At 38.5% G+C, this 22418-nt stretch overlaps 1 protein-coding gene across 20 annotated transcripts in view; it reads left to right on the forward strand.

Moving 5' to 3' along the window:
* The window catches only part of MGA (MAX dimerization protein MGA), a 159336-nt gene that overhangs the window by 126364 nt on the left and 10554 nt on the right, over positions 1-22418 (forward strand). For 10 of the 20 annotated variants that reach the window (XM_054532609.2, XM_054532610.2, XM_063716589.1 and 7 more), the window contains 7 exons: positions 703-1000; positions 3304-3933; positions 9287-9577; positions 9759-11269; positions 15269-15399; positions 18616-18667; positions 21128-21334. In XM_054532609.2, coding sequence (XP_054388584.1) covers positions 703-1000; positions 3304-3933; positions 9287-9577; positions 9759-11269; positions 15269-15399; positions 18616-18667; positions 21128-21334 — 3120 coding nt within the window. Of the gene's footprint in view, positions 1-702; positions 1001-3303; positions 3934-9286; positions 9578-9758; positions 11270-15268; positions 15400-18615; positions 18668-21127; positions 21335-22418 lie in introns of those variants that run through there. The other 10 variants (XM_063716590.1, XM_024232348.3, XM_054532616.2 and 7 more) reach the window with 7 other exon arrangements.

Below are 22418 nucleotides of genomic sequence, written 5' to 3' on the forward strand. Positions count from 1 at the left end.
AAACTCAGGCAGCAGAGGGGATCTTTACTTCATTTGTTGGTTCACTTTCTTCTGACTATTTAGTTAATTATGTCTAGAATAAGAATGAGTTTCTACCAACATTCAGTTTGAACCCATGTTTTATCCAAGAGATGAAAATAATATTTTCAAAGCTAAGCTTTTTGAAAATGAAAAACTATGAGGTAATTGTGGCTTAGGTTATTGCAACAATGATTGTCTTATAACTTAAAGTAGATTTCACTTATATTTTTCAAATATGAAGGATGCTTGAAAGGACCCTTGTGTGAGAGCTTCATTATGTCTCTGGTCTTAGAGAGATTCTGTGGGACACTCATTTTTGCTGATGAGGTTAATAGCTTAACCAGAATGGCTTATTTACAAGGAAAACAATTGGATAATTCTAGTTGTTTAGATTTGATGATAACTTTCACATAACTAGGATGCAGAATGATGAGTTTCCGATTCTCTATTTTCAAACTACAATATGAAGGAGATGAGATTAGTTCAGAATATCAGATGACAACATTTTTCTGCCTCCTGATTACTCAGATTATTCTAAATGGAAAAAGTCTACTTCTTTTTCCCTTTTAAATCTGAAAAATAGACTTAATGAAAACTTGTAAAAATGAAGCCCCTGTCAAGGGAGAGGAGTTAGCAAGAGAATTTTATCTTTACAGAATTTCTCTTTGCCACTTGTTTCAGGTTAATGGTAAGAGTTACCCGCAGGCTAAGTTGCTATTGGGACAGATGGGGGCATTGCATCCAGCCAATAGGCTAGCTGCTTATATCACAGGCAGGTTGCGACCCTCAGTCCTGGACCTCTCAACCCTCAGTACTGTCATCTCCAAGGTAGCATCCAATGCCAAGGTGGCTGCATCCAGGAAACCACGTACCCTGTTGCCTTCAACATCCAATTCCAAAATGGCATCCTCCTCTGGCACTGCAACAAATCGCCCTGGGAAGAATCTGAAGGCGTTTGTCCCAGCAAAACGGCCAATTGGTAAGTTGGGGTGTAGGTATGGTTTGGAAAGGCCTATGACTTGGTGGTGGGACAGTGGGTACAGGTATGGACATTGTAAAAATTAGAGAAATATGTACTTTGGCATTATTCTTATTCTTGTTGTCTGTCTTGCCTGGACTTTTTTGATTGTTTGGGGTTAACTTCTGATAACCTGCAATATTAGATGAATTGAGTTGTTTTATAGTTATTTTCTTTGTTTTATATATATTTTTTATTTTTTAATAACACTGACCTTAAGGCAAGTTTTATAGTTATTTTTAAGGTTTTTAGACTGGTTGTTATTAATATAGAAAAGACTTAGGATTTTAATTTTGTTTCTAAAAAGGAAAGACATTTAAAAATAGTTTACTATTATACTAAATTATTCACTAAAATATTCTACTAAATTAAAAATAGTTTACTATTTTCCTATGAGGACTGGTGTTTTTGGCATCTTGTTGAACTCTTGCTGGTGCTATGTAAATGCTTCTGTTGATATTTCTTAAACTTATGAAACCAAGGAGCTAGCAAAAGCTAGTGGTGTAAGTAGTATAGGCTTAAAGTGGAAAGCTCCTATAAATACAGTTTTGGAAGTGTTGATTTATTCCATTCATCTCTGTTCTATGAATGAAAACCTCTCTTTTCCTTAACATTTAAATGCTGAAGTCTGTAATAAATTACCTTCTTAAAGCATTTGTGTTTTAGCATTGAGAGTATCTATAGTTGGTTTATTGAATTTCTCTTTTTGTTGTTTCAAATCTGTTAGGAATGTTAGAAAGAGTGTCAATTGAAATCTCTGGCTGAATGGTTAGAGTTGTGTGAAGATAGAAGATATTTATTGTTTGCCTTAAAACCTATTTTGGCCGGGCGTGGTGGCTCACGCCTGAAATCCCAGCACTTTGGGAGGCCGAGGCGGGTGGATCACGAGGTCAAGGGATAGAGACCATCCTGGCCAACATGGTGAAACCCCATCTCTACTAAATATACAAAAATTAGCCGGGAGTGGTGGCATGCGCCTGTAGTCCCAGCTACTCGGGAGGCTGAGGCAGGAGAATCACTTGAACCCGGGAGGCAGAGGTTGCAGTAATCCGAAATCGTGCCACTGCACTCCAGCCTGGTGACAGAGCGAGACTCCATCTCAAAAAAAAAAAGAATCTATTTTACCTTTTATTAAAGCAGCTTCGGTTGTGATTAAGGGAAATAAAAAAAGCAATCCTATCCTGATCTGTTTTGAGAAATGTCTTTATATATTTTAGGAATATGTAATACGTAAGCATCTCATAATAGCACAGCTGTAAAGAGGTGAGAGTGCTCAGACAGTAGGAAATGGTAGAAACAACTTTTTACATTAGAAATTGGGGGAAACAAACCCTCTTGTTTTCTTTTATCTGTTTTAGGTGATGAAGTTTTTGCTACTGTATTGCCTTTTTAGTATCCTGACAGTTTGAATATATTGCACAGTCAAAAGAATTTTAGTAGGAACACTCTTATTTAATTTTTTAATTTTTCTTTCAAGACGGAGTCTTGCTCTGTCTCCCAAGCTGGAGTGCAGTGGCACTATCTCATTTCACTGCAGCATCCACCTCCTGGGTTCAAACCATTCTCCTGCCTCAGCCTCCTGAGTAGTTGGGATTATAGGCACGTGCCGCTATGCCCAGGTAATTTTTGTATTTTTAGTAGAGATGGGGTTTCACCATATTGGCCAGGCTGGTCTCGAACTCCTGACCTCATGATCTGCCCGCCTCGGCCTCCCAAAGCACTGTGTTTGGCCTGGAACACTCAATTTTAATCCCTTTCGTTTAGAACTGAGGTTTGTTTTTGGTCAAGGCAAGCGTTTGATTTCTGAGAGTAGAAATTAGCTCAGATGCTGGGTGTGGTGGCTTACACCTGTAATCCCAGCACTTTGGGAGGCCCGAGGCAGGCAGATCACCTGAGGTCGGGAGTTCAAGACCAGCCTGACCAACATGGAGAAACCCTATCTCTACTAAAAATACAAAAATTAGCTGGGTTTGGTGGCGCATGCCTGTAATCCCAGCTACCCGGGAAGGCTGAGGCAGGAGAATTGCTTGAACCTGGGAGACAGAGGTTGCAGTGAGCTGAGATCGTGCCATTGCACTCTAGCCTGGGCAACAAGAAAGAAACTCCATCTCAAAAAAGAAAAAAAGAAATTGGCACAAATAATGCAGGTAGGTAGTACCTGTAAGAAATTGACCCAGTGGTGCACAATAAATGTCGGTAAGCAGTCACTAAGAGGATAAAATATGAGAACTGAAGATTTTTGACCTGCAAATTTCTATTTGCAGCGGCTCGACCCTCTCCTGGTGGTGTGTTCACACAGTTTGTGATGAGTAAAGTTGGAGCGTTGCAGCAGAAGATACCTGGAGTTAGCACACCCCAAACCCTGGCAGGGACACAGAAGTTCAGTATCAGACCTTCTCCAGTAATGGTCGTCACACCTGTGGTTTCTTCTGAGCCAGTTCAGGTGTGCAGCCCTGTGACTGCTGCTGTCACTACTACCACCCCTCAAGTGTTTTTAGAAAATGTTACTGCTGTGACACCTATGACTGCTATTTCTGACGTGGAAACTAAAGAAACTACTTATTCTTCTGGTGCCACCACTACAGGGGTTGTTGAGGTCTCTGAAACTACTAATACCAGCACCCCTGTAACATCTACCCAGTCTACAGCCACTGTGAACCTTACCAAAACCACTGGGATAACTACCCCTGTGGCTTCAGTTGCTTTTCCTAAGTCTTTGGTAGCATCTCCTTCAACCATAACTCTTCCTGTTGCTTCCACTGCTTCCACCTCCTTAGTCGTGGTGACTGCAGCTGCATCTTCCTCCATGGTGACCACACCAACTTCATCTCTGGGCTCTGTTCCTATTATACTCTCAGGAATTAATGGGAGTCCACCAGTGAGCCAGAGACCAGGTAAGGCCTAGATGTTACTAGCTGCTTTATTACTGTACACCTATTTATATAACTTTGTGGTTGTGATAGGATTGTAGATACATGAGGATAACAGTATAGGTATTTCTATTGTAACATGATACATGTATTCCTGAAAACCTCTGCATGCTGCAAAACTGAACACTAAAATTAATAGGGCTCATGGTTAATACGGGATTGGGATAAATCACTGAAAATATATGCAGTTTTGTAAGCAGAACATTAATAACAATAACTGATAACCTTGAGAGAGAACTTGAACAATCTTGACTGATAGTTTAGTGGAGCTGGAGATTGTGACTCAAAATACTCAAAAACATTAAAATGGAAGTGGTGGCTGAAGGATACTGAAGTAATGCAGGTAAGACTGGAGCTCTGAGCCACTAAGATGGGCATGGGAGGAAACATGACCTGTGTGCTGAGAGCTAGGGGTGCACATCTTTGAGGAGGGAGCCCCAAATGCAGGTGTTCTTTTTGTGGGGTGGGGGGGGTGCTGCTTTTTAATTAGCAACAGATGAGCAGACTTCATCTCCTTTTGTCTAGTAAAAATCACTAATGAATCAGCATCTATTTAATTGCTGGACATGAACTGATTGAAATAGAAACAAGGAGGCATATTTGTTTAGGGCTCTAATATTTCTATAAACTTTTTAGTTAAAGTATTTCTTTTATTGGCTTTGGTTGAGTGAATTTGAAATAGGAATATCGTACACTTTGTGTAGTTTTTATATCCAGATGCAACTAGCTAAAGTAAGTGGTTCTTTTAATCTACTCATAGAGGAACTAATATGGAAAAGAGCAAGAGACTTTGCAGGATTTGAGGGGAAATAATTACCCAATAGCAATTCTGTCTTGGTTTTTGATGTTTTTCTCTTAAATATTTTTGCATTTAGTGATGTGGTCCAAATTCCTCTCTGTCTTTTATGGAAGAAGAGATTGAGAGTTAGTTTGTAAGTTGAAGTTCTGTTGAAGGGAAAAGTGAATCTATATATATGTGTGTGTGTGTCTATATATATATATTTTTTGAGATGGGGTCTTGCTCTGTTGCCCAGGCTGGAGTACAATGGCAGGATCTCAGCTCACTGCAACCTCTGCCTCCTGGGTTCACACGATTCTCCTGCCTCAGCCTCCCGAGTAGCTGGGACTACAGGTGCATGCCACCGCCTCCGGCTAATTTTTTGTATTTTCAGTAGAGACGGGGTTTCTCCATTTTGGTCAGGCTGGTCTCAGTCTCTGTGATCTGCCCACCTTGGCCTCCCAAAGTGCTGGGATTACAGGCGTGAGCCACCATGTCCGGCTTGTGAATCACAATATTAAATGTGTCTGTCTTGTGCTTCTTCCCATAAATAAGCCTGTAAATCATGATTAGTCTGATACATAATTTTGGGAGTGAAGTCATTAGTGAAGCTACTTTGATTTCCTATTGAATTTCAAGGTGCATATCTGTTATATTTTAACAGATCATGTCTTCTAAACCATATGGATTCCAGTCTTTTTCTGTACTCTTAATTCTTTCATGAAACAATATAGTAGTTTATTCTTCTGTAGTTCTGTTGTTTCTCAGACTTCAGTTATTCAGGATATGCATTCACATATTTTGCAGAATCCCATCTGTACTGTCACCTACCTAATATTTTTATTTTAATCAACTGCTTTTTTATATGTAAATGTGTGTGTGTTTGCTTATTTATTTATTTATTGAGATGGAGTCTTGCTCTGTTGCCCAGGCTGGAGTGCAGTGGCGCCATCTCAGCTCACTGCAACCTCCGCCTCCCAGGTTCAAGTGGTTCTCCTGCCTCAGCCTCCCGAGTAGCTGGGATTACAGGTGCCTGCCACCACACAGTGGTGTATATTATATTTTTAGTAGAGACGGGATTTCACCATGTTGACCAGGCTTGTCTCGAACTCTTGACCTCATGATCCGCCTGCCTTGGCCTCCCAAAGTGCTAGGATTATTACAGGCGTGAGCCACAGCGCCCGGCTGTAAATGTGTTTTTAAAAGAGACAGCATTAATTGGAAACCAGCATTACTCGGCATAATAGAGGTTAACCCTATAAAGAAATATACTGGAAACTATAATAATAAAAAAATCATTAAATTCCTGTTAGCTACTATATATTCTGAGCACATGGCTTTGCTGTCTTTTTTTTTAAAGAAGAAAGCTAGAAAATACTAGAGTAACATTAAGGATATATCATCAAAGACTGTACATAAAATATCTTCTATAATACCATTTGAGGAAAAACATATGTAGATATATTTTTAATAAAAATGTATTTTTATTTTAAAAAAATATATATAGAGAGAGAGAGAAAGAGAGACAGACAGGGTCTTGCCCTGTCATCCAGGTTGGAGTGTAGTGGCATGATCATGGCTCCCTGCAGCCTCGACATCTCAGGCTCAAGTGAGCCTCCCATTTCAGTCTCCCGAGTAGCTGGGATCATAGGCATGTGCCACCACACCTGGTTAATTTTTTTGATTTTTCAGTAGAGGCGAGGTCTTGCTATGTTGTCCAGGCTGGTCTTGAACTCCTGGGCTCAAGCAGTCCTTGCATCTTGGCCCCACAAAGTGCTGGGATTACAGGCATGAGCCACTGCATCCTGCCAGGAAACGCTAACATTTAACAAGTTTTCTAATCTTTTAAAATAAATAGACCTGACTCAGGTAACTGCTACTTAAGGAAGTGTGTGTAATTTTTTTCTCTATTTATAAAGAGGATCCCCTGTTGGCACTTTGATATCTGTGCTTTTAAAATTTGATTTTTCTCCTTTTTCTCTTTACCTTCCTTTCCCTTGCACACATTTAAGTAAACCATCACAAATTTAGTGTGTATATTAAAGATTGCTTTCATTCTCTGAATGTTTTTGAATCACTCTCTAAAAGTTAATTTGAAGAAAAAAGTTGAAAAATTAAGAATGCACTAACATATTTGTTTCTTAATTCACGTAAGATAAATTAATATGGCCAGGCACAGTGGCTGATGCCTGTAATCCCAGCACTTTGGGAGGCTGAGGCGGATGGATCACCTGAGGTCAAGAGTTTAAGACCAGCCTGGCCAACATGGTGAAACCCTGTCTCTACTAAAAATACAAAAAAATTAGCCGGATGTGGTGGTTGCATGCCTGTAATCCTAGGTACTCTGGAGGCTGAGGCAGGAGAATCGCTTGAACTCGGGAGGCGGAGGTTTCAGTGAGCCGAGATCTTGCCATTGCACTCCAGCCTGGGCAACAGAGCGAGACTTCGTCTCAAAAAAAAAAAAAAGGTAGATGAATATTTTTTGTTTAAATTGCACACGATTATTTTCATGAACAGTTTGGTTTTGTGTTTTATTTAATTTTTAAGAGTAGTCTTGGATTTTCTATATAATTTTTCATCTAAATGTTATGACCATGACTTTCTTTTCAAAATTTGATATTTTTTTGTGTGGGCAGAGTGCCTGTTTGATAGAGAATCACATGTTAAGCTAAAGTCTTTGTTTTGTTTCATTTGTTTGATTTTTTTTTTCTCTTCAGTAGCAAACTTTTAAAGTTTTATTTATTGTTAAATAAGCCTACCAATTTTTATTTATTAATGTTAAATAAGGTCACCAATTTGAATAGTAATGTTAGACCGGTTTCATTTATGTTTACTATTACCATGATTCCTACCTCTTTATCTCTCTGATCTAAAAAAAAAATCTAGATTACTCATACTGTTTTTTCCTGTGTCTTTAGTATTTCGAAATATCTCTTCCAATCAGTAAAGGGCATGTTTAAGTACTATTAATGGTTTGAAATCTCTGTTAATTCTCATCTTCTACATTAAATTTCTGCTTTTTCTTCTTGTTTTAAAAACATCCTTTGCCTCTTCTAAGTCAGGTTTATTTCCCTGCTTCTTTGATGTCTCTTAATTTCATTCCATTTTGGGGGGCTTATGTAATTTTTTCCTTCTGAAAAATAATTCCCACAAACCTTCAAGCTTTGCATGTTTGTTAGTGAATTTTAAAAACCAAAAAGCCCTTTATAAACCAAGGATTTTTAGTTCTTTATCTTCCTCAGTTGGTATAAGCTTAGAAATTGAGCCATAACTCTAGTAAGTGTTATGAGCTTTAATTTTAAAGTTAAATTGTGCAGAATCTGGATTTTATTTAAAAACATAAAGAAGAGGCCAGGCACATTGGCTTATACCTATAATCCCAACATTTTAGGAGGCCAAGGCAGGAGGATTGCTTGAGCCCCAGGAGTTCCAGACCAGCCTGGGCAACATAGCAAACTCCATCTCTACAAAAAAAAAAAAGCGTGCACCTGTGGTCCCAGCTACTTGGGAAGCTGAGCCTGGGAGTTCGAGGTGGCAGTGAGCTGTGATCGCGCCACTGCACTCTAGCCTGGGCGACAGAGTGCGATCCTGTCTCAAAAGAATAAAGTTGAATCATAATTTTATCATGAATGATCTCTTTAACAGGAATCCAGATTTAGAGAGATAACCATGTTTTTCTTTAGGCAAAAGTATTATCTCTTTAAATGTGCCTCTTGACAATTGATACTCTATTTTTTACCATTCTAAATGTAAAGCTCCGTAATGTCTGGCTGTTCTCCGCCATAAATAGTGTATTATGAAACTACAGAATTTCAGCAACTTTATAATCCAAATTAGAAGTTATTTGCAGCAAGGTCAGATTCTGTGCCTTAATGACTGGGCATGGTGGCTCATGGCTGCAGTCCCAGCACTTTGGAAGGCCGAGATGGCAGGATCACTTGAGGCCAGGAGTTTGAGACTAGCTTGAGCAACAAAGCAAGACCCTGTCTCTGCAAAGAATAACATAATTAGCCAGGTGTAGTGACACATCCCTGTAGTCCCAGTTACTTGGAAGGCTGAGGCAGGAGGATCTCTTGAACCCAGGAGTTTGAGACTGCAGTGAGCTATAATTGAGCCACTGCACTGAAGGTGACAAGTGCAACCCTGTCTCTTTAAAAAAAAAAAAAAAAAAAAGACTGGGCACGGTGGCTCACGCCTGTAATCTCAGCACTTTGGGAGGCCGAGGAGGGCAGATCACTTGAGGTCAGGGGTTTGAGACCAGCCTGGCCAACATGGTGAAACCCTGTCTCTACCCAAAAATACAGAAATAAGCCAGGTGTGCTGGTGCACACCTGTAGTCGCAGCTACTTGGTATGCTGAAGTGGGAGAATCACTTGAACTAGGGAGGCGCGGAGGTTGTAGTCAGTGGAGATTGTGTCATTGCACTCCAGCCTGAGCAACAAAGCAAGACTGTGTCTTAAAAAATATTATGAATACTTTTTTTTCCTACATATGTGAAAGGGAAATTTGGGTACCATGTTTCCATTTCCTGTTTTTCAGAAAATGCTGCTCAAATTCCAGTGGCTACTCCACAGGTCTCTCCTAACACAGTGAAACGTGCTGGACCTCGATTGTTGTTGATTCCAGTGCAGCAGGGTTCTCCTACTCTTAGACCTGTCTCAAACACACAACTTCAGGGACATCGGATGGTCTTGCAGCCTGTTAGGAGTCCAAGTGGAATGAATCTATTCAGGCACCCTAATGGGCAGATTGTCCAGCTTCTACCTTTGCATCAGCTTCGAGGCTCTAATACCCAGCCCAACTTACAGCCTGTCATGTTTCGGAACCCAGGTATAAAGTTCTTTTTCATGAACTTTTCTTTTGTTGAATCACTTGGCCATATGGTATGTTAATACACCAAGATTGTTTTTCTTCATCTCTTAAGAGTTACTTTTCCAAAAAGAAAAGCAAACATTGGAAGTCTTGATATGGGCAGTTATGATTTAAAAATTTCTCTCATTTTTTAAACCAGGGTCTGTGATGGGAATCCGGTTACCTGCTCCTTCCAAACCCTCTGAGACTCCGCCATCTTCCACTTCGTCCTCTGCTTTCTCTGTCATGAATCCTGTAATTCAAGCTGTTGGGTCTTCTTCAGCAGTGAATGTTATCACTCAGGCACCATCATTGCTTTCCTCTGGAGCTAGTTTTGTGTCTCAGGCTGGTACATTGACCCTGAGGATTTCTCCTCCTGAACCACAAAGCTTTGCAAGTAAAACAGGCTCTGAAACCAAAATAACCTATAGCTCAGGAGGACAGCCTGTTGGTACAGCCAGTCTTATTCCTCTCCAGTCTGGTAGTTTTGCCTTGTTACAGCTCCCAGGACAAAAGCCTGTTCCTAGCTCCATTCTTCAACATGTTGCTTCCCTTCAGATGAAGAGAGAATCTCAGAATCCAGACCAGAAAGATGAAACAAACTCAATAAAAAGAGAGCAAGAAACGAAGAAGGTTCTACAGTCAGAAGGAGAGGCTGTAGACCCTGAGGCTAATATAATAAAACAAAACTCAGGAGCTGCTACCTCAGAAGAAACTCTGAATGATTCCTTGGAAGATAGGGGTGATCATTTGGATGAAGAATCCCTTCCAGAAGAAGGTTCTGCAACTGTCAAACCATCTGAGCATTCCTGTATCACTGGGTCACATACAGATCAAGATTATAAAGATGTTAATGAAGAATATGGGGCTAGGAATCGTAAGAGTTCCAAAGAAAAAGTGGCTGTTCTAGAAGTTAGGACCATTTCTGAAAAAGCCAGTAATAAGACAGTCCAAAATTTAAGTAAAGTACAGCATCAAAAACTTGGTGATGTGAAGGTGGAACAGCAGAAAGGATTAGACAATCCAGAAGAAAACTCAAGTGAATTTCCAGGCTCCTTTAAGGAAGAAAGTAAATTTGAATTGTCAGGAAGCAAAGTTATGGAGCAGCAATCTAATCTACAGCCAGAGGCCAAAGAGAAGGAATGTGGATACTCTCTGGAGAAAGACAGTATTAGGGAAAGATGGAGAAAACATCTGAAGGGCCCTTTAACCAGGAAATGTGTCGGAGCTTCACAGGAATGTAAGAAAGAGGCAGATGAGCAGTTAATTAAAGAAACAAAGACATGTCAGGAAAATTCAGATGTGTTTCAGCAAGAACAAGGCATCTCTGACTTACTTGGAAAAAGTGGAATTGCTGAAGATGCCAGAGTTTTGAAAACTGAATGTGATTCTTGGAGTAGGATTTCTAATCCTTCAGCCTTCTCCATTGTTCCTAGGAGAGCTGCAAAAAGCAGCAGAGGGAATGGACATTTTCAGGGTCACTTACTGCTACCTGGAGAACAGATACAACCAAAGCAAGAGAAGAAGGGTGGGAGAAGCAGTACTGACTTCACTGTTTTGGATTTGGAAGAAGATGATGAAGATGATAATGAGAAAACCGATGATTCTATTGATGAAATTGTGGATGTTGTTTCTGACTACCAGAGTGAGGAGGTTGATGATGTAGAAAAGGTGGTGAGCCCATTTTTGTTGTGACTGAAACCTAAAGGATTTAAATGATTTAATTAAAGACAGAAGCTTTTTCAGAAGATCACTAAGGCATAATACATTTAATTGGATGCCTAGGTTTAGATTATGACTTAAATGGCTTAGTAGTTCTTTAGGCTGTGTCAATCAAGCATCATTTATTGAACTTTTATTCTTTGAGACTTGTCTGGTTTTATGGGAAGGCTGGCTTAAGCATTTGGGGGATAGGTGCTTGAGAGTCCCTACCGAGTTAGATTTTTAAAATCCCAAAACCACTACTCCCATTTGATCTCAGTCAATTTCTATGACGTTTTCTATGTGAGGTGGTTGTAGCTTCTCTGGTAGATGTTAATCAGAAACTAGCAATGGATGACCTTAGAATTGGAGGAGAACCTATTCACTTGCATATAGAGAGATGTTTTTGTTTTTGGAGAAAAACTGGAAAATACCATCATATTCTAATACCATTTTGCCTTGAGTTGCTTTTATTTCCAAAAATTAAATATTTAGTCCCTGGAATTTATATTCTAGGCTTTGGTCATCGTCCTTTGTAATATGACCTTTATGGCCTATTTTTATTATTTTCCTGAAGTTTTTTTATAGGATTCCTATTTAGGGTTGTTGTATTTACTGAAATAAGTAACTGTCAGGTATTGATACAGTGCAGGAGTTGTACAAACGATTTCTGTAAAAGGCCAGATAGTAAATAGTTGTAGACTTTGCAGAGAGCTAGACGGCTCTCTGTTGGAACTGATTGACTGCTGTTGTAGTATAAAAGCAGCTGTATTCCATTAAAACTTTAGTAAAAAAGTCCAGGTGCGGTGACTCACACCCATAATCCCAGCACTTTGGAAGGCCGAGGTGAGTGGATCACCTGACGTCAGGAGTTTGAGACTAGTCTGGCCAACATGACAAAACCCTGTCTCTACTAAAAATACAAAAAATTAGCCAGGTGTGGTGGTGGGTGCCTGTAATCCCAGTACTCAGAAGGCTGAGGCAGGAGAATCGCTTGAACCCGGGAGGCGGAGGTTGCAGTGAGCCCAGATCGCGCCATTGCACTCCAGTCTGGGCGACAAGAACAAAACTCCGTCTCGGGTTAAAAAAAAAAAAAAAAAAAAAGGTTGTTGGTGAGCTGTGGTTTGCTGACCCCTGACATAAGGTCTGATGTAAAACATGGGGAGATCATAACTAGCTGCCCGTAGAGTGCCCTAAAATCTAAACTGTGTCCTCCTCTTCAGGAGCAGATGACAGCCATCTGCACTGATTGTCATACAACTGCTTGTTTTACAATCGCACTTCCTTGAGATTCATTCTGCCTTTGTGTTATCTGGTCCTTTTCTGTTAATGCTTAACTGCTTTATGCACATAAAATAAAACAAAAAGATTACTGTTTTAAAAATCTAAAATGTTGAAATATTTTATTTTAGAGACGGAGTCTTACTCTGTCGCCCAGGCTGGAGTGCAGTGGCGCGAACTCGACTCACTGCACCCTCTACCTCCGGGGCTCAAGCAATTCTCCTGCTTCAGCCTCCTGAGTAGCTGAGATTGCAGGAGCCCGCCACTGCCCCAGATAATTTTTGTATTTACATAGAGATGGGGTTTCACCATCTTGGCCAGGCTGGTCTTAATGTTCTTATATTGGTTATTTCAGTACCTCCATTGTCTCATTTATAAAGGAGGATCTTGCTCTAAAATTGGATGATTCTATATTCATTTGACTTACACTTTCTCTCCATAGCCTAATGTTTTTCAAGAATGGATGTAAATTCATTGACTTTAGGAGTTATATTGCTGATTTTTTTGTGTTTTTTGCGGTCTCACACTGTAAGTCAGCCCAAGTAAACATGAGACCAAAAAACAGTTCAACTTTAAAACCAGTGAAAACTATTACTATTAGTGGAACTTACATAATAGAACCTTTAAAGGTTTTTTTTTTTTTTTTTTTTTTTTTTTTTGGACAGAGTCTCGCTTTGTCGCCCAGGCTGGAGTGCAGTGGTGCCATCTCGGCTCACTGCATCCTCTGCCTCCTCGGTTCAAGCGATTCTTCTTACTCAGCCTCCTGAGTAGCTTGGGATTACAGGTGGGCACCATCATGCCCAGCTAATTTTTGTATTCTTTTAGTAAAGACGAGGTTTCACCATATTGGCCAGGCTGGTCTCGAACTCCTGACCTCAGGTGATCCACCCACGTTGGCCTCCCAAAGTGCTGGGATTACAGGCATTGCATGAGCCACTGTGCCCAGCCTGAAGTATCTTAATCATACAAGGAGGCATTGCTTGAATGTACTAATAGGGAATTTGACAAGCAAACAAGTTATACTTTTTTTTTTAAAGGTCATATTAAGTGATCTCTAAAATCTAAAGTCTACATTGTTTTTATTTGCACATCTCACACCTATGTTACCTTTATGATTAGCATTGGAATACTGTGAGGGAAGTTGTGAATAGCTTCTTTAATTTAAATCTTCCTTGTGGAAGTTATTGGATATTATTTAGAAATACTGCAGTTATGCTGGGCGCTGTAGCTCTCGCCTGTAATCCCAGCACTTTGGGAGGCTGAGGCAGGCGGATCACCTGAGGTCAGGAGTTTGAGACCAGCCTGGCCAACGTGGTGAAACCCTGTCTCTACTAACAGTACACAAATTAGCCAGGTGTGGTGGCACAGTCCTAGAGTCCCAACTGCTCGGGAGGCTGAAGCAGGAGAATCGTTTGAGCCCGGGAGGCGGGCTCATTTACTATGTTTCTGGCATAGTAAACACTTTTTTTTTTTTTTTTGAGGGGGCACAGAAATGTTGCAAGTAAACACTATTTGTAAAGGTGGACTTAAAAAGATCTGCTTATCTGATATATCCATATAACTCTAGTGTTACATAAAATATTTAGCAAGTTTCTGTGACAGGTGCTCAGTAAACACTTTGACTCCTTTTTTGGTATAATAAGGAAGTACAGCAATCCTGGGCTTTTTTGAAATCTGAAATTCCTTACAAGCTCTCATTCTGTGGGGTTGAGAGAGTTGCAGGACTGGGCTGTATTCTATTTCCATACCTGCCTGTGTATGCTAATGTGTGTTGATTTGTGGGCATCTGATAGGATGTTGGTCATGAAGCCCCCTTAAAGTGGCACTTGAATTTTTCTCCTTTCTATATTTCTTTCACCAAATTTTATTTTACTGTTATTTAATCTTCAGATTTATGAAGCCTTAATATATCTGTGCCTGAACCTTGTCCACTAGAAATAACACTGAAGCATCAGTGCAGTCCTTTGAGGACGCTGTTAAGTTTAATTATGTCTGTTTACTTATTTTTTATTTAATTTTTTTTGAGACACTCTTACTCTTGTCTCCCAGGCTGGTGTGCAGTGGTGCAGTCTTGGGTCACTGCAGCCTCGAACTCCTGGCCTCAAGCAATCCTGCCACCTCAGGCTTCCGAGTAGCTGTAATTATAGGCGAGCGCCACCATGTCTGGCTAATTTTTGTATTTTTTGTAGAGACAGGGTTTTGCCATGTTGCCCAGGCTGGTCTTGCACTCCTGAACTCAAAACGATCCACCTGCCTGGGCCTCCCAAAGTGCTGGATTATAGGTGTGAGCCACCATGGCTGGCCATGGTATCTATTATATTATATATTATATATTTTATATATATATATATAAAATATATATATTATATATTATTATATATAATATATAATAATATATTATTATATATTATATATAATATATTATTATATATTATTATATATTATATATTATATAATATATATTATATATAATATATATGACTTACAGTTCTTGGTTGTTAATTCTAATGATATGTTATCTTTCTGTCTTAATTCCTTATTATGACTAACAATCTTAGGATTATCAGTACTCATGATATAACATGAATGTTTGGCATTAGTTGGTTTTATAAGGGGAGCAAGCATTTGAAAAGTTTAGGTGTGCTTGCCACTCAATACATTATTTACTTTTATAATGATGTATTTCAGAATAACTGTGTAGAATACATTGAGGATGATGAGGAGCACGTGGACATTGAGACTGTAGAAGAGTTCTCAGAGGAAATCAGTGTTGCTCACCTGAAGACCACAGTGGCCCACACACAGTCATTCAAACAGCCGTAAGTCTTATTTCTCTTTGGATTGTTGTTTTTGTAGCTTTGTAACCAGAAACAAAATGAAATGTTCTGTTCAGGAGCTCTGGGTAACTGACCTGGTTCCTTCTTCCTCTAGCTTTTTTTCTGATTAGTGTAGATGAGGAGAGGAACTAGAATTTGGGTAATTAATTTTCTTTGGTCGTTGGTAGGAGGCAGTGTGTAAATGTGAATAATATGCTTTTGGAGCCCGATAGACTGGTATTATAAAATACTAGTTTTGCTAGTTTGTAGGTATTTAACCTTGGGCAAATCTTTAATCTCTCTGAACCTCAGATTCTTTACCTATGAAATGAGGAAAATGCCCCCATTTGAAGTGTTAAATGAAGGTAGTATGTGCAACTAGCATAGTAACTGATATAAGTGGACTATTCAACAAAGGTTAGTTTCTTTTATCATAAGAATAGGCATTACATTCTAAATCTGGTTACTTTACTAGTTGAACAGGTGAGATACAGGTAGGAAAATTTTTCTTCCTGTTTCACTGGTGAGATGAAAATATGGAAGGAATGATGACTTGCTCAGGAAAATTTATTTCCTTTTCTGTTTTAGTAAGCCTTATATTGATTATGGATTGGGCTGTGAGAAAGAGTAGGGAAGGAAGATATTTTGTGCCAGGCATTGTACTTTTCTTGTCATCTCATTAACTACGATGATATGAAAGTGGCTATGAGTTGAGAAAGAATAGTTCTTCGTTCCTACTGATGCTGAGAAAGTTGAAGGAGTAGAAAATAGGACTAACAGTTTTCTTCAGTCTGGAGCTGTTTGCAGGCTACTTCAGTTACCTACTGGCTAAACTTGAAAGAATTTAAATCCCTTAAAAACTTAATTAGACTTAATGAGTTTAGTCTGGGATAATGAGTTCTGTATACTAAAACTGAGTTTGTAAACAATGGCAACAGACAAAAACTCTAAAAAATATTTGCAATAGTAACAGGAAAAATGCTGTGTGAGAACATTCTCTGACAAGCTGTATAAGACTTTTCTTACAAAATTGTGTTGAAAGACGAAGAGGAATTCAACAAATGGAGAGAGATAACATGTTAATGGATTGCAATAGTAAAGGGCCAAGAATAACCAACACACAGCACAAAAACTGTAAGGGAACAGATTAAAATAAAAAATTAAAGATTTAGGCTGGGCGTGGTGGCTCACGCCTGTAATCCCAGCACTTTGGGAGGCCGAGGTGGGCGGATCACCTAAATTCCGGAGTTCAAGACCAGGCTGGCCAACATGGCGAAACCCTGTCTCTACTAAAAATATGCAAATTAGCTGGGCTTGTTGGCACACGCCCGTAGTCCCAGCTACTCGGGAGGCTAAGGCAGGAGGATTGCTTGAACCTGGGAGGTGGAGGTTGCAGTGAGCTGAGACTGTGCCACTGTACTCCAGCCTGAGACACAGTGAGACTCCATCTCAAAAAAAAATTAAAGATTTAATTAGATTTGTTTAAATTATTGTTTAAATTTAATTAAAAATAAAGGTTAAAAGAATTGAAAAATTCTGTCACAACACCATGAAAACAGTGAAAAGGCAAACTCAGATGTGAAGAAAGTGTTTGCCATACATATTAACTAACAAAGGATTAGTGTCAAGGGTATAAAAAAATAGTTACAAGTCAGTAAGAGAAAGATGACCCAGTAGAAAAGTAATGGATATTAGAGACAGTTGACAGAAGAAGAAGAAACCTAAAAGCCCAGCAAACACATGTACATTTGTTCAGCCTCACAAGTAATTAAGGAAATGCAGATAAAACCACAGTGACTTTACCAATTCACGCCCATAAGACTTCAAAAGTGGATATTTCTGGTGGTACAGTTATCTAGGTGTGGAGCAATGGGAACTCGCATACTGCAAGTGGGAGTGTACATTGTTATTACCAGTTTAACAGTTACTGAAGTTGAAGATGTGCATATCTTTCTTCTGCTCCTATGCCCTAGAAAAATTTACACAAGGGGTTGTGTATGGGACTGTCCATTGCAGCACTGTTTGCTATTATGAAGATTTAGAAACAAGCTAAATAACTACTAACATTCTGAAATAAAAAATTCGGGGAAATTCACATTGTGGAATACTATATAACTATATAACAGTTAAAACAATTGGAATTAGAACTCTGCGTATCAACATATCTCAGGTGTAATTTATTTGTACTTTTATTTTCGATATTTTTTGTAGAGACGGAGTCTTGCTGTGTTGGCCAGGCTAGTTTTGAACTCCTGGCCTCAACCAGTCCTCATGCCTTGGCCTCCTAAAGTTCTGGGATTACAGGCATGAGCTACTGTGCCTGGCCTTCAGGTGGAATATTGAATGAAACAAATGAGTTGCAGAAAGATATAGTATAGTATATAATATTTAAAGTGGTACTTTTTTTTTTGTTTAGATATATGTATATTTCTAGTAAAACTTACAAAAGTGTGCATGGTAAACTCTGTCTTAGAATGGTTACTTTTGAGAAGGAAGGAAGGGAATGTGATTGAGTAGACTGCACATAGAACCTTCTGTATTTTTGAGATGTATTATTTCTCAAGCTAGATGGTTCATATGTGGGTGTTCATTATACGCTTGGTCCTCCTTCACAGATGGGAAGACCAAGTTTATAATGGAAAAGCATGTATCCACAAATATAGAAAGCATGTATTTGTGGATTCACCCAACTGTAGATTGGAAATACTTGGAAGAAGAAAAATTGCATCTGTATTGAACATGTATAGACTTTATTTTCATGTCATTATTCCCTAAACAATACAGTATAACAACTATTTACTTAGTTTTTACATTGTACTAGGTGTTATAAGTAATGTAGGGATGATTTAAAGTATACAGGAGGAGGTGCCTATGTTATATGCAAATACTATGCCATTTTATATCAGGGACTTGAGTATTCAAGGATACTGTTGGAAGTTTTGGAATGAGTCTTCCCTGGATACTGAAGGACGATTTTAAATTTGTTTATATGGTTTTGTGTATTAAATATTTCATGATTGTACAAAGTAATTTGAAGTTTTAGTGACTATTTGTACACTTTTAGAGAAAATATATAATGTCAAGTAAATAATGTGGCCATATATCACACCTTGGGAAAAAGAAACTGGTTGTAATTTGGAATGGTTTGGTTATAGCTGTGAAATAGGTCTTAGATTATTAAATTTCAGTAAGACACTGAAAAATCCTGTCTTTATCCAGGTCCTGTACTCACATCTCTGCAGATGAAAAAGCAGCTGAAAGGAGTCGAAAGGTATTTAGGATATATTTAGTGATAATTACTCATTGAATAAAATTGTTAACATTTATCTTAGGGTTGAAACAACATTAGCTATATTAGCCACGATTTTTTCTCAGGGCTATTTTTGCCAGTGAGTTAATATAATCAGTTTTTTCTCCTTAATGAAATTATACTGCTAATGTCCTTTTTTTCCCTTTTAATTCTTCTCCTCAGAGGATAGACTAATGTAGAGGAGTTAAAAATGGATATGAAATTTATGAGAATATATGTGCTTATTTGAAAACTATTCTTGTAATGGTCTGATGTAAAACAAGCTGCCATTCTTTTCTTGCTTGGGCTCATGATTTTAAGTGATTTAAAAAACTGTGCTCTGCAAAATGGCTAGCAGTTCAGGATCCATAAACCTTTAATTTTCTTAATCTTTTTGGTTTATATCATAGTAACATAATTAAGCAGGGTTTTTTGTTTATCCTAACCAACAGTAGGCATGGAGGAGAGTTTGGTTTGTTTAAATTGTTTTCCACTTGTTTTTCTATCTTAATTTAAAAGATTAAAAAAAGACAATGATGGGGGTTGGGTTGAAGTAGAGGGTGGCATTTGGTTCCTTTAAAAAATCATAGTGCAGTTTGTTTGGTTTTGATCTGATTTGGGACTCATATGATACAACGTATTTGCATGGTTGTAATTATTGGCATATATCATTATATTTGGCTTTTAAAAATTTATTCTGAAGCATTTTTCAGATATAACAAGAATTTTCATAATAGCTTATTTACATAATCCATTGTTTTGTACCCAAATAATTACATGCAAATTCTTGCTGCACTTTGCTATATTTAATGTTTATATTGCTTTTCTTTCTGTCTTCTTGACTGTTTTATTCTCCCATTCTATGTTAATGCATAATGGGTTTAACTTTAGAAAGACAGTGGCTTTTACAGTAGAGTTTTTGGGTACGGTCAGAGTTATGATTAAGCAAACAGTGTCAGAAACAGAGACGATTAGAAACATCAGAGGGAAAAATCACAAAACCAAGAAACTGCACAGGACAGGAAATATTATTCACTTTGTATGAGTAGTGTTTATAATGTCATAATAGTTAATGTTGATGCTTTTTTAAAGTTTATAACCTATGATTAAAATATAGAAGACTTAATTTCAGTCTTGAAAATGTGAGAATACAAATGACAAATTGGGAGGTGAGAGAGGGAAGAAGAAATAAAGGGAAGGATACAGGTGCTGATACCCTCATTTTACAAAGTAGAAAGGCAAGATAGATTGTTTATTGTTGATGAAATAAGAAATTAAGGTAGAATTCAAGTTGCTAAGGGATCAGTAGAGCAATTAAAAGTAGTGATGTAACTATATTGGGATGATAAGATGGTAAGACATAAGAGTGATGTGAGCTGAATCCTCTTCTGCATAGCAAGAAGTCAATAGATAGCATTGAAAATGGAAAAAAATAAGCTTATGTTACTATTTTTGGTTTAGGATATAGATTTAAGAACTAGAAGAAGCTGCTAAAAGAATTAAAAAGTGATTGTTTCTGAGGATCCAGGTACAAGTTCAGGGCACAGTTGCTTTTCATTATAAGCTTCTTAATATGTGTGTGTGTGTGTGTGTGTGTGTGTGTATTTTTTTTTTTTTTTTTTGTAAAGATGAAGTCTTACTGTGTTGCCTGTGTTAGTCTCAAACTCCTGGCCTCAAGTGATCCCCTACCTCGGCGTCCAAAAGTGCTGGAAATTATAGGTGTGAGCCACTGTGCCTGGCCAGCCTCTTCATATATTTTAAGTCCTATATGCAAAGATTGTAATAGAATAAATAAGATAGAGAAAGGAGGCTTTAAGCTTTTCTGAGGATCAAGAAGGACTTTCCTGAAAAAGTGCAGAGTTTGAGTTTTGAGTGTTAAGTTTTAAATGTTATGGGGGTTTAGGTAAGAGGTGGGATAAGTAATCTAGGTACAGGCAAAAAGCCTGTGTAATGTCAGGGAGGTGTGGGATTGTGTAGTGTATTTGGGAATTTCTAGCAGATAGGAATGGTTGGAGAGAAAGGTGATTTAGAAGAGTGGCAGTTGATTCTTTACCAGATTGAGGAGGATCTTACAGTATTTTTTGAAAAACAGTTAATGTAATTTGTATCATGAAAACAAGTTTTAGTAATATAATACTTAAGCTCTTTCAGCTCTCCTACGCCTGTAACATATACAATTTCTTCCTCATTTGAAAATCACTGAAATTTGAACTGAGAGCTGGTAAGATCACTTTAGCATGTATTAGAAATTACACTGTTGGCGTTGTAAGAGTTAGATTTGAGGGAAGGATAGACTGGTAGTAAGATGACCAATTGAGAGGCTGTTACAACAGTCCAGACAAAAAGGTAATGGGTGCCTGAAATAGAGCAGTGTCATTTGGAACAGAGTAGGAGGGCCATCTACACGTTCAAGGTGTTCAGGAGGCAATCTTGTTTGGACAGGCTCCACCAATTCCTCTAAAACTGAAGCCTGATTACTGGAGTGACAAACTACAGAAAGAAGCAGAAGCGTTTGCTTATTATCGCCGGACACACACTGCCAATGAGCGGCGGCGGCGTGGTGAAATGAGGGATCTCTTTGAGAAATTAAAGATCACATTGGGATTACTTCATTCTTCCAAGGTTTCCAAAAGTCTCATTCTTACTCGAGTAAGTGTTCTGTGTAAATGACAGTAAGAGCTTGACTAAGAGATTCTTACCGATGATATGAGAAAGATAATCCACTGACATATAAGGGAGATTGAAATAGAGCTACTTAAATGTAACAGTTGAATATGGACTAGTGAATGCCCAATAAATCCCTTAGGGGGAAAATCATTGTGCTAAGTCACAGTAGGTTTTCATTGACAGTCAAGTTCTTTTTTTTTTTTTTTTTTTTTTTGAGATGGAGTTTTGCTCTTGTTGCCCAGACTGGAGTACAATGGCACGATCTTGGCTCACCGCAACCTTTGCCTCATGGGTTCAAGCGATTCTCCTGCCTCAGCCTCCTGAGTAGTTGGGATTTCAGGCTTGCGCCACCATACCTGGCTAATTTTGTATTTTTAGTAGATTAGTAGTAATTTTGTATTTTGTATATTTAGTAGAGATGAGGTTTCTCTGTGTCGGTCAGGCTGGTCTTGAACTCCCGACCTGCAGTGATCCGCCCACCTCAGCCTCCCAAAGTGCTGGGATTACTGGCGTGAGCCACTGCACCCAGGCGAAAGTCAGGTTCTTAATTGGCACAGCTATCCCTTCAGATAGAGTCAGAAACTCTGGTTAGCCATGTTGACCACATTCTCGTTACATTGGTGTTCTTGATAGCGCTTAGTGCAGGTTATCACAGTGTAAAGCACAGCATAAGTGATATTTTAATATGCTTAACAGTTGACAGTCATTTTAAAAGAAAACCTGAAATATTCAAGGGAGCAGAAGTTTTAACTTTGCATGTAGAATATCTAAAGTAATTTCGTTTAAATAGTTTTTAAGTAGAAGCTGGAGGAGTACAGGATAAGCATTCATATCCCTCTAGAGCGGTTATTTCAACCAGATTTTGGTTAGACTAGGAGATGATCTTAAAGTTGATTATTAAAATCTAAGCAGAGCACAGGTGTTTTGCATCTCCTCGCAGTGGTGGAATACCTACTACCATTCAGTGATGCTCTTTGGAAATAATCATGGTCACATTCCTTAAAAGTGTAAGCCAGAGATCCTCTTGCAGTTTAACAAAAAATAATTTCTGAAACATCAACAATTG

Source organism: Pongo abelii, chromosome 16 (assembly GCF_028885655.2).
Source record: "Pongo abelii isolate AG06213 chromosome 16, NHGRI_mPonAbe1-v2.0_pri, whole genome shotgun sequence".
NCBI classification, from domain to species: domain Eukaryota; kingdom Metazoa; phylum Chordata; class Mammalia; order Primates; family Hominidae; genus Pongo; species Pongo abelii.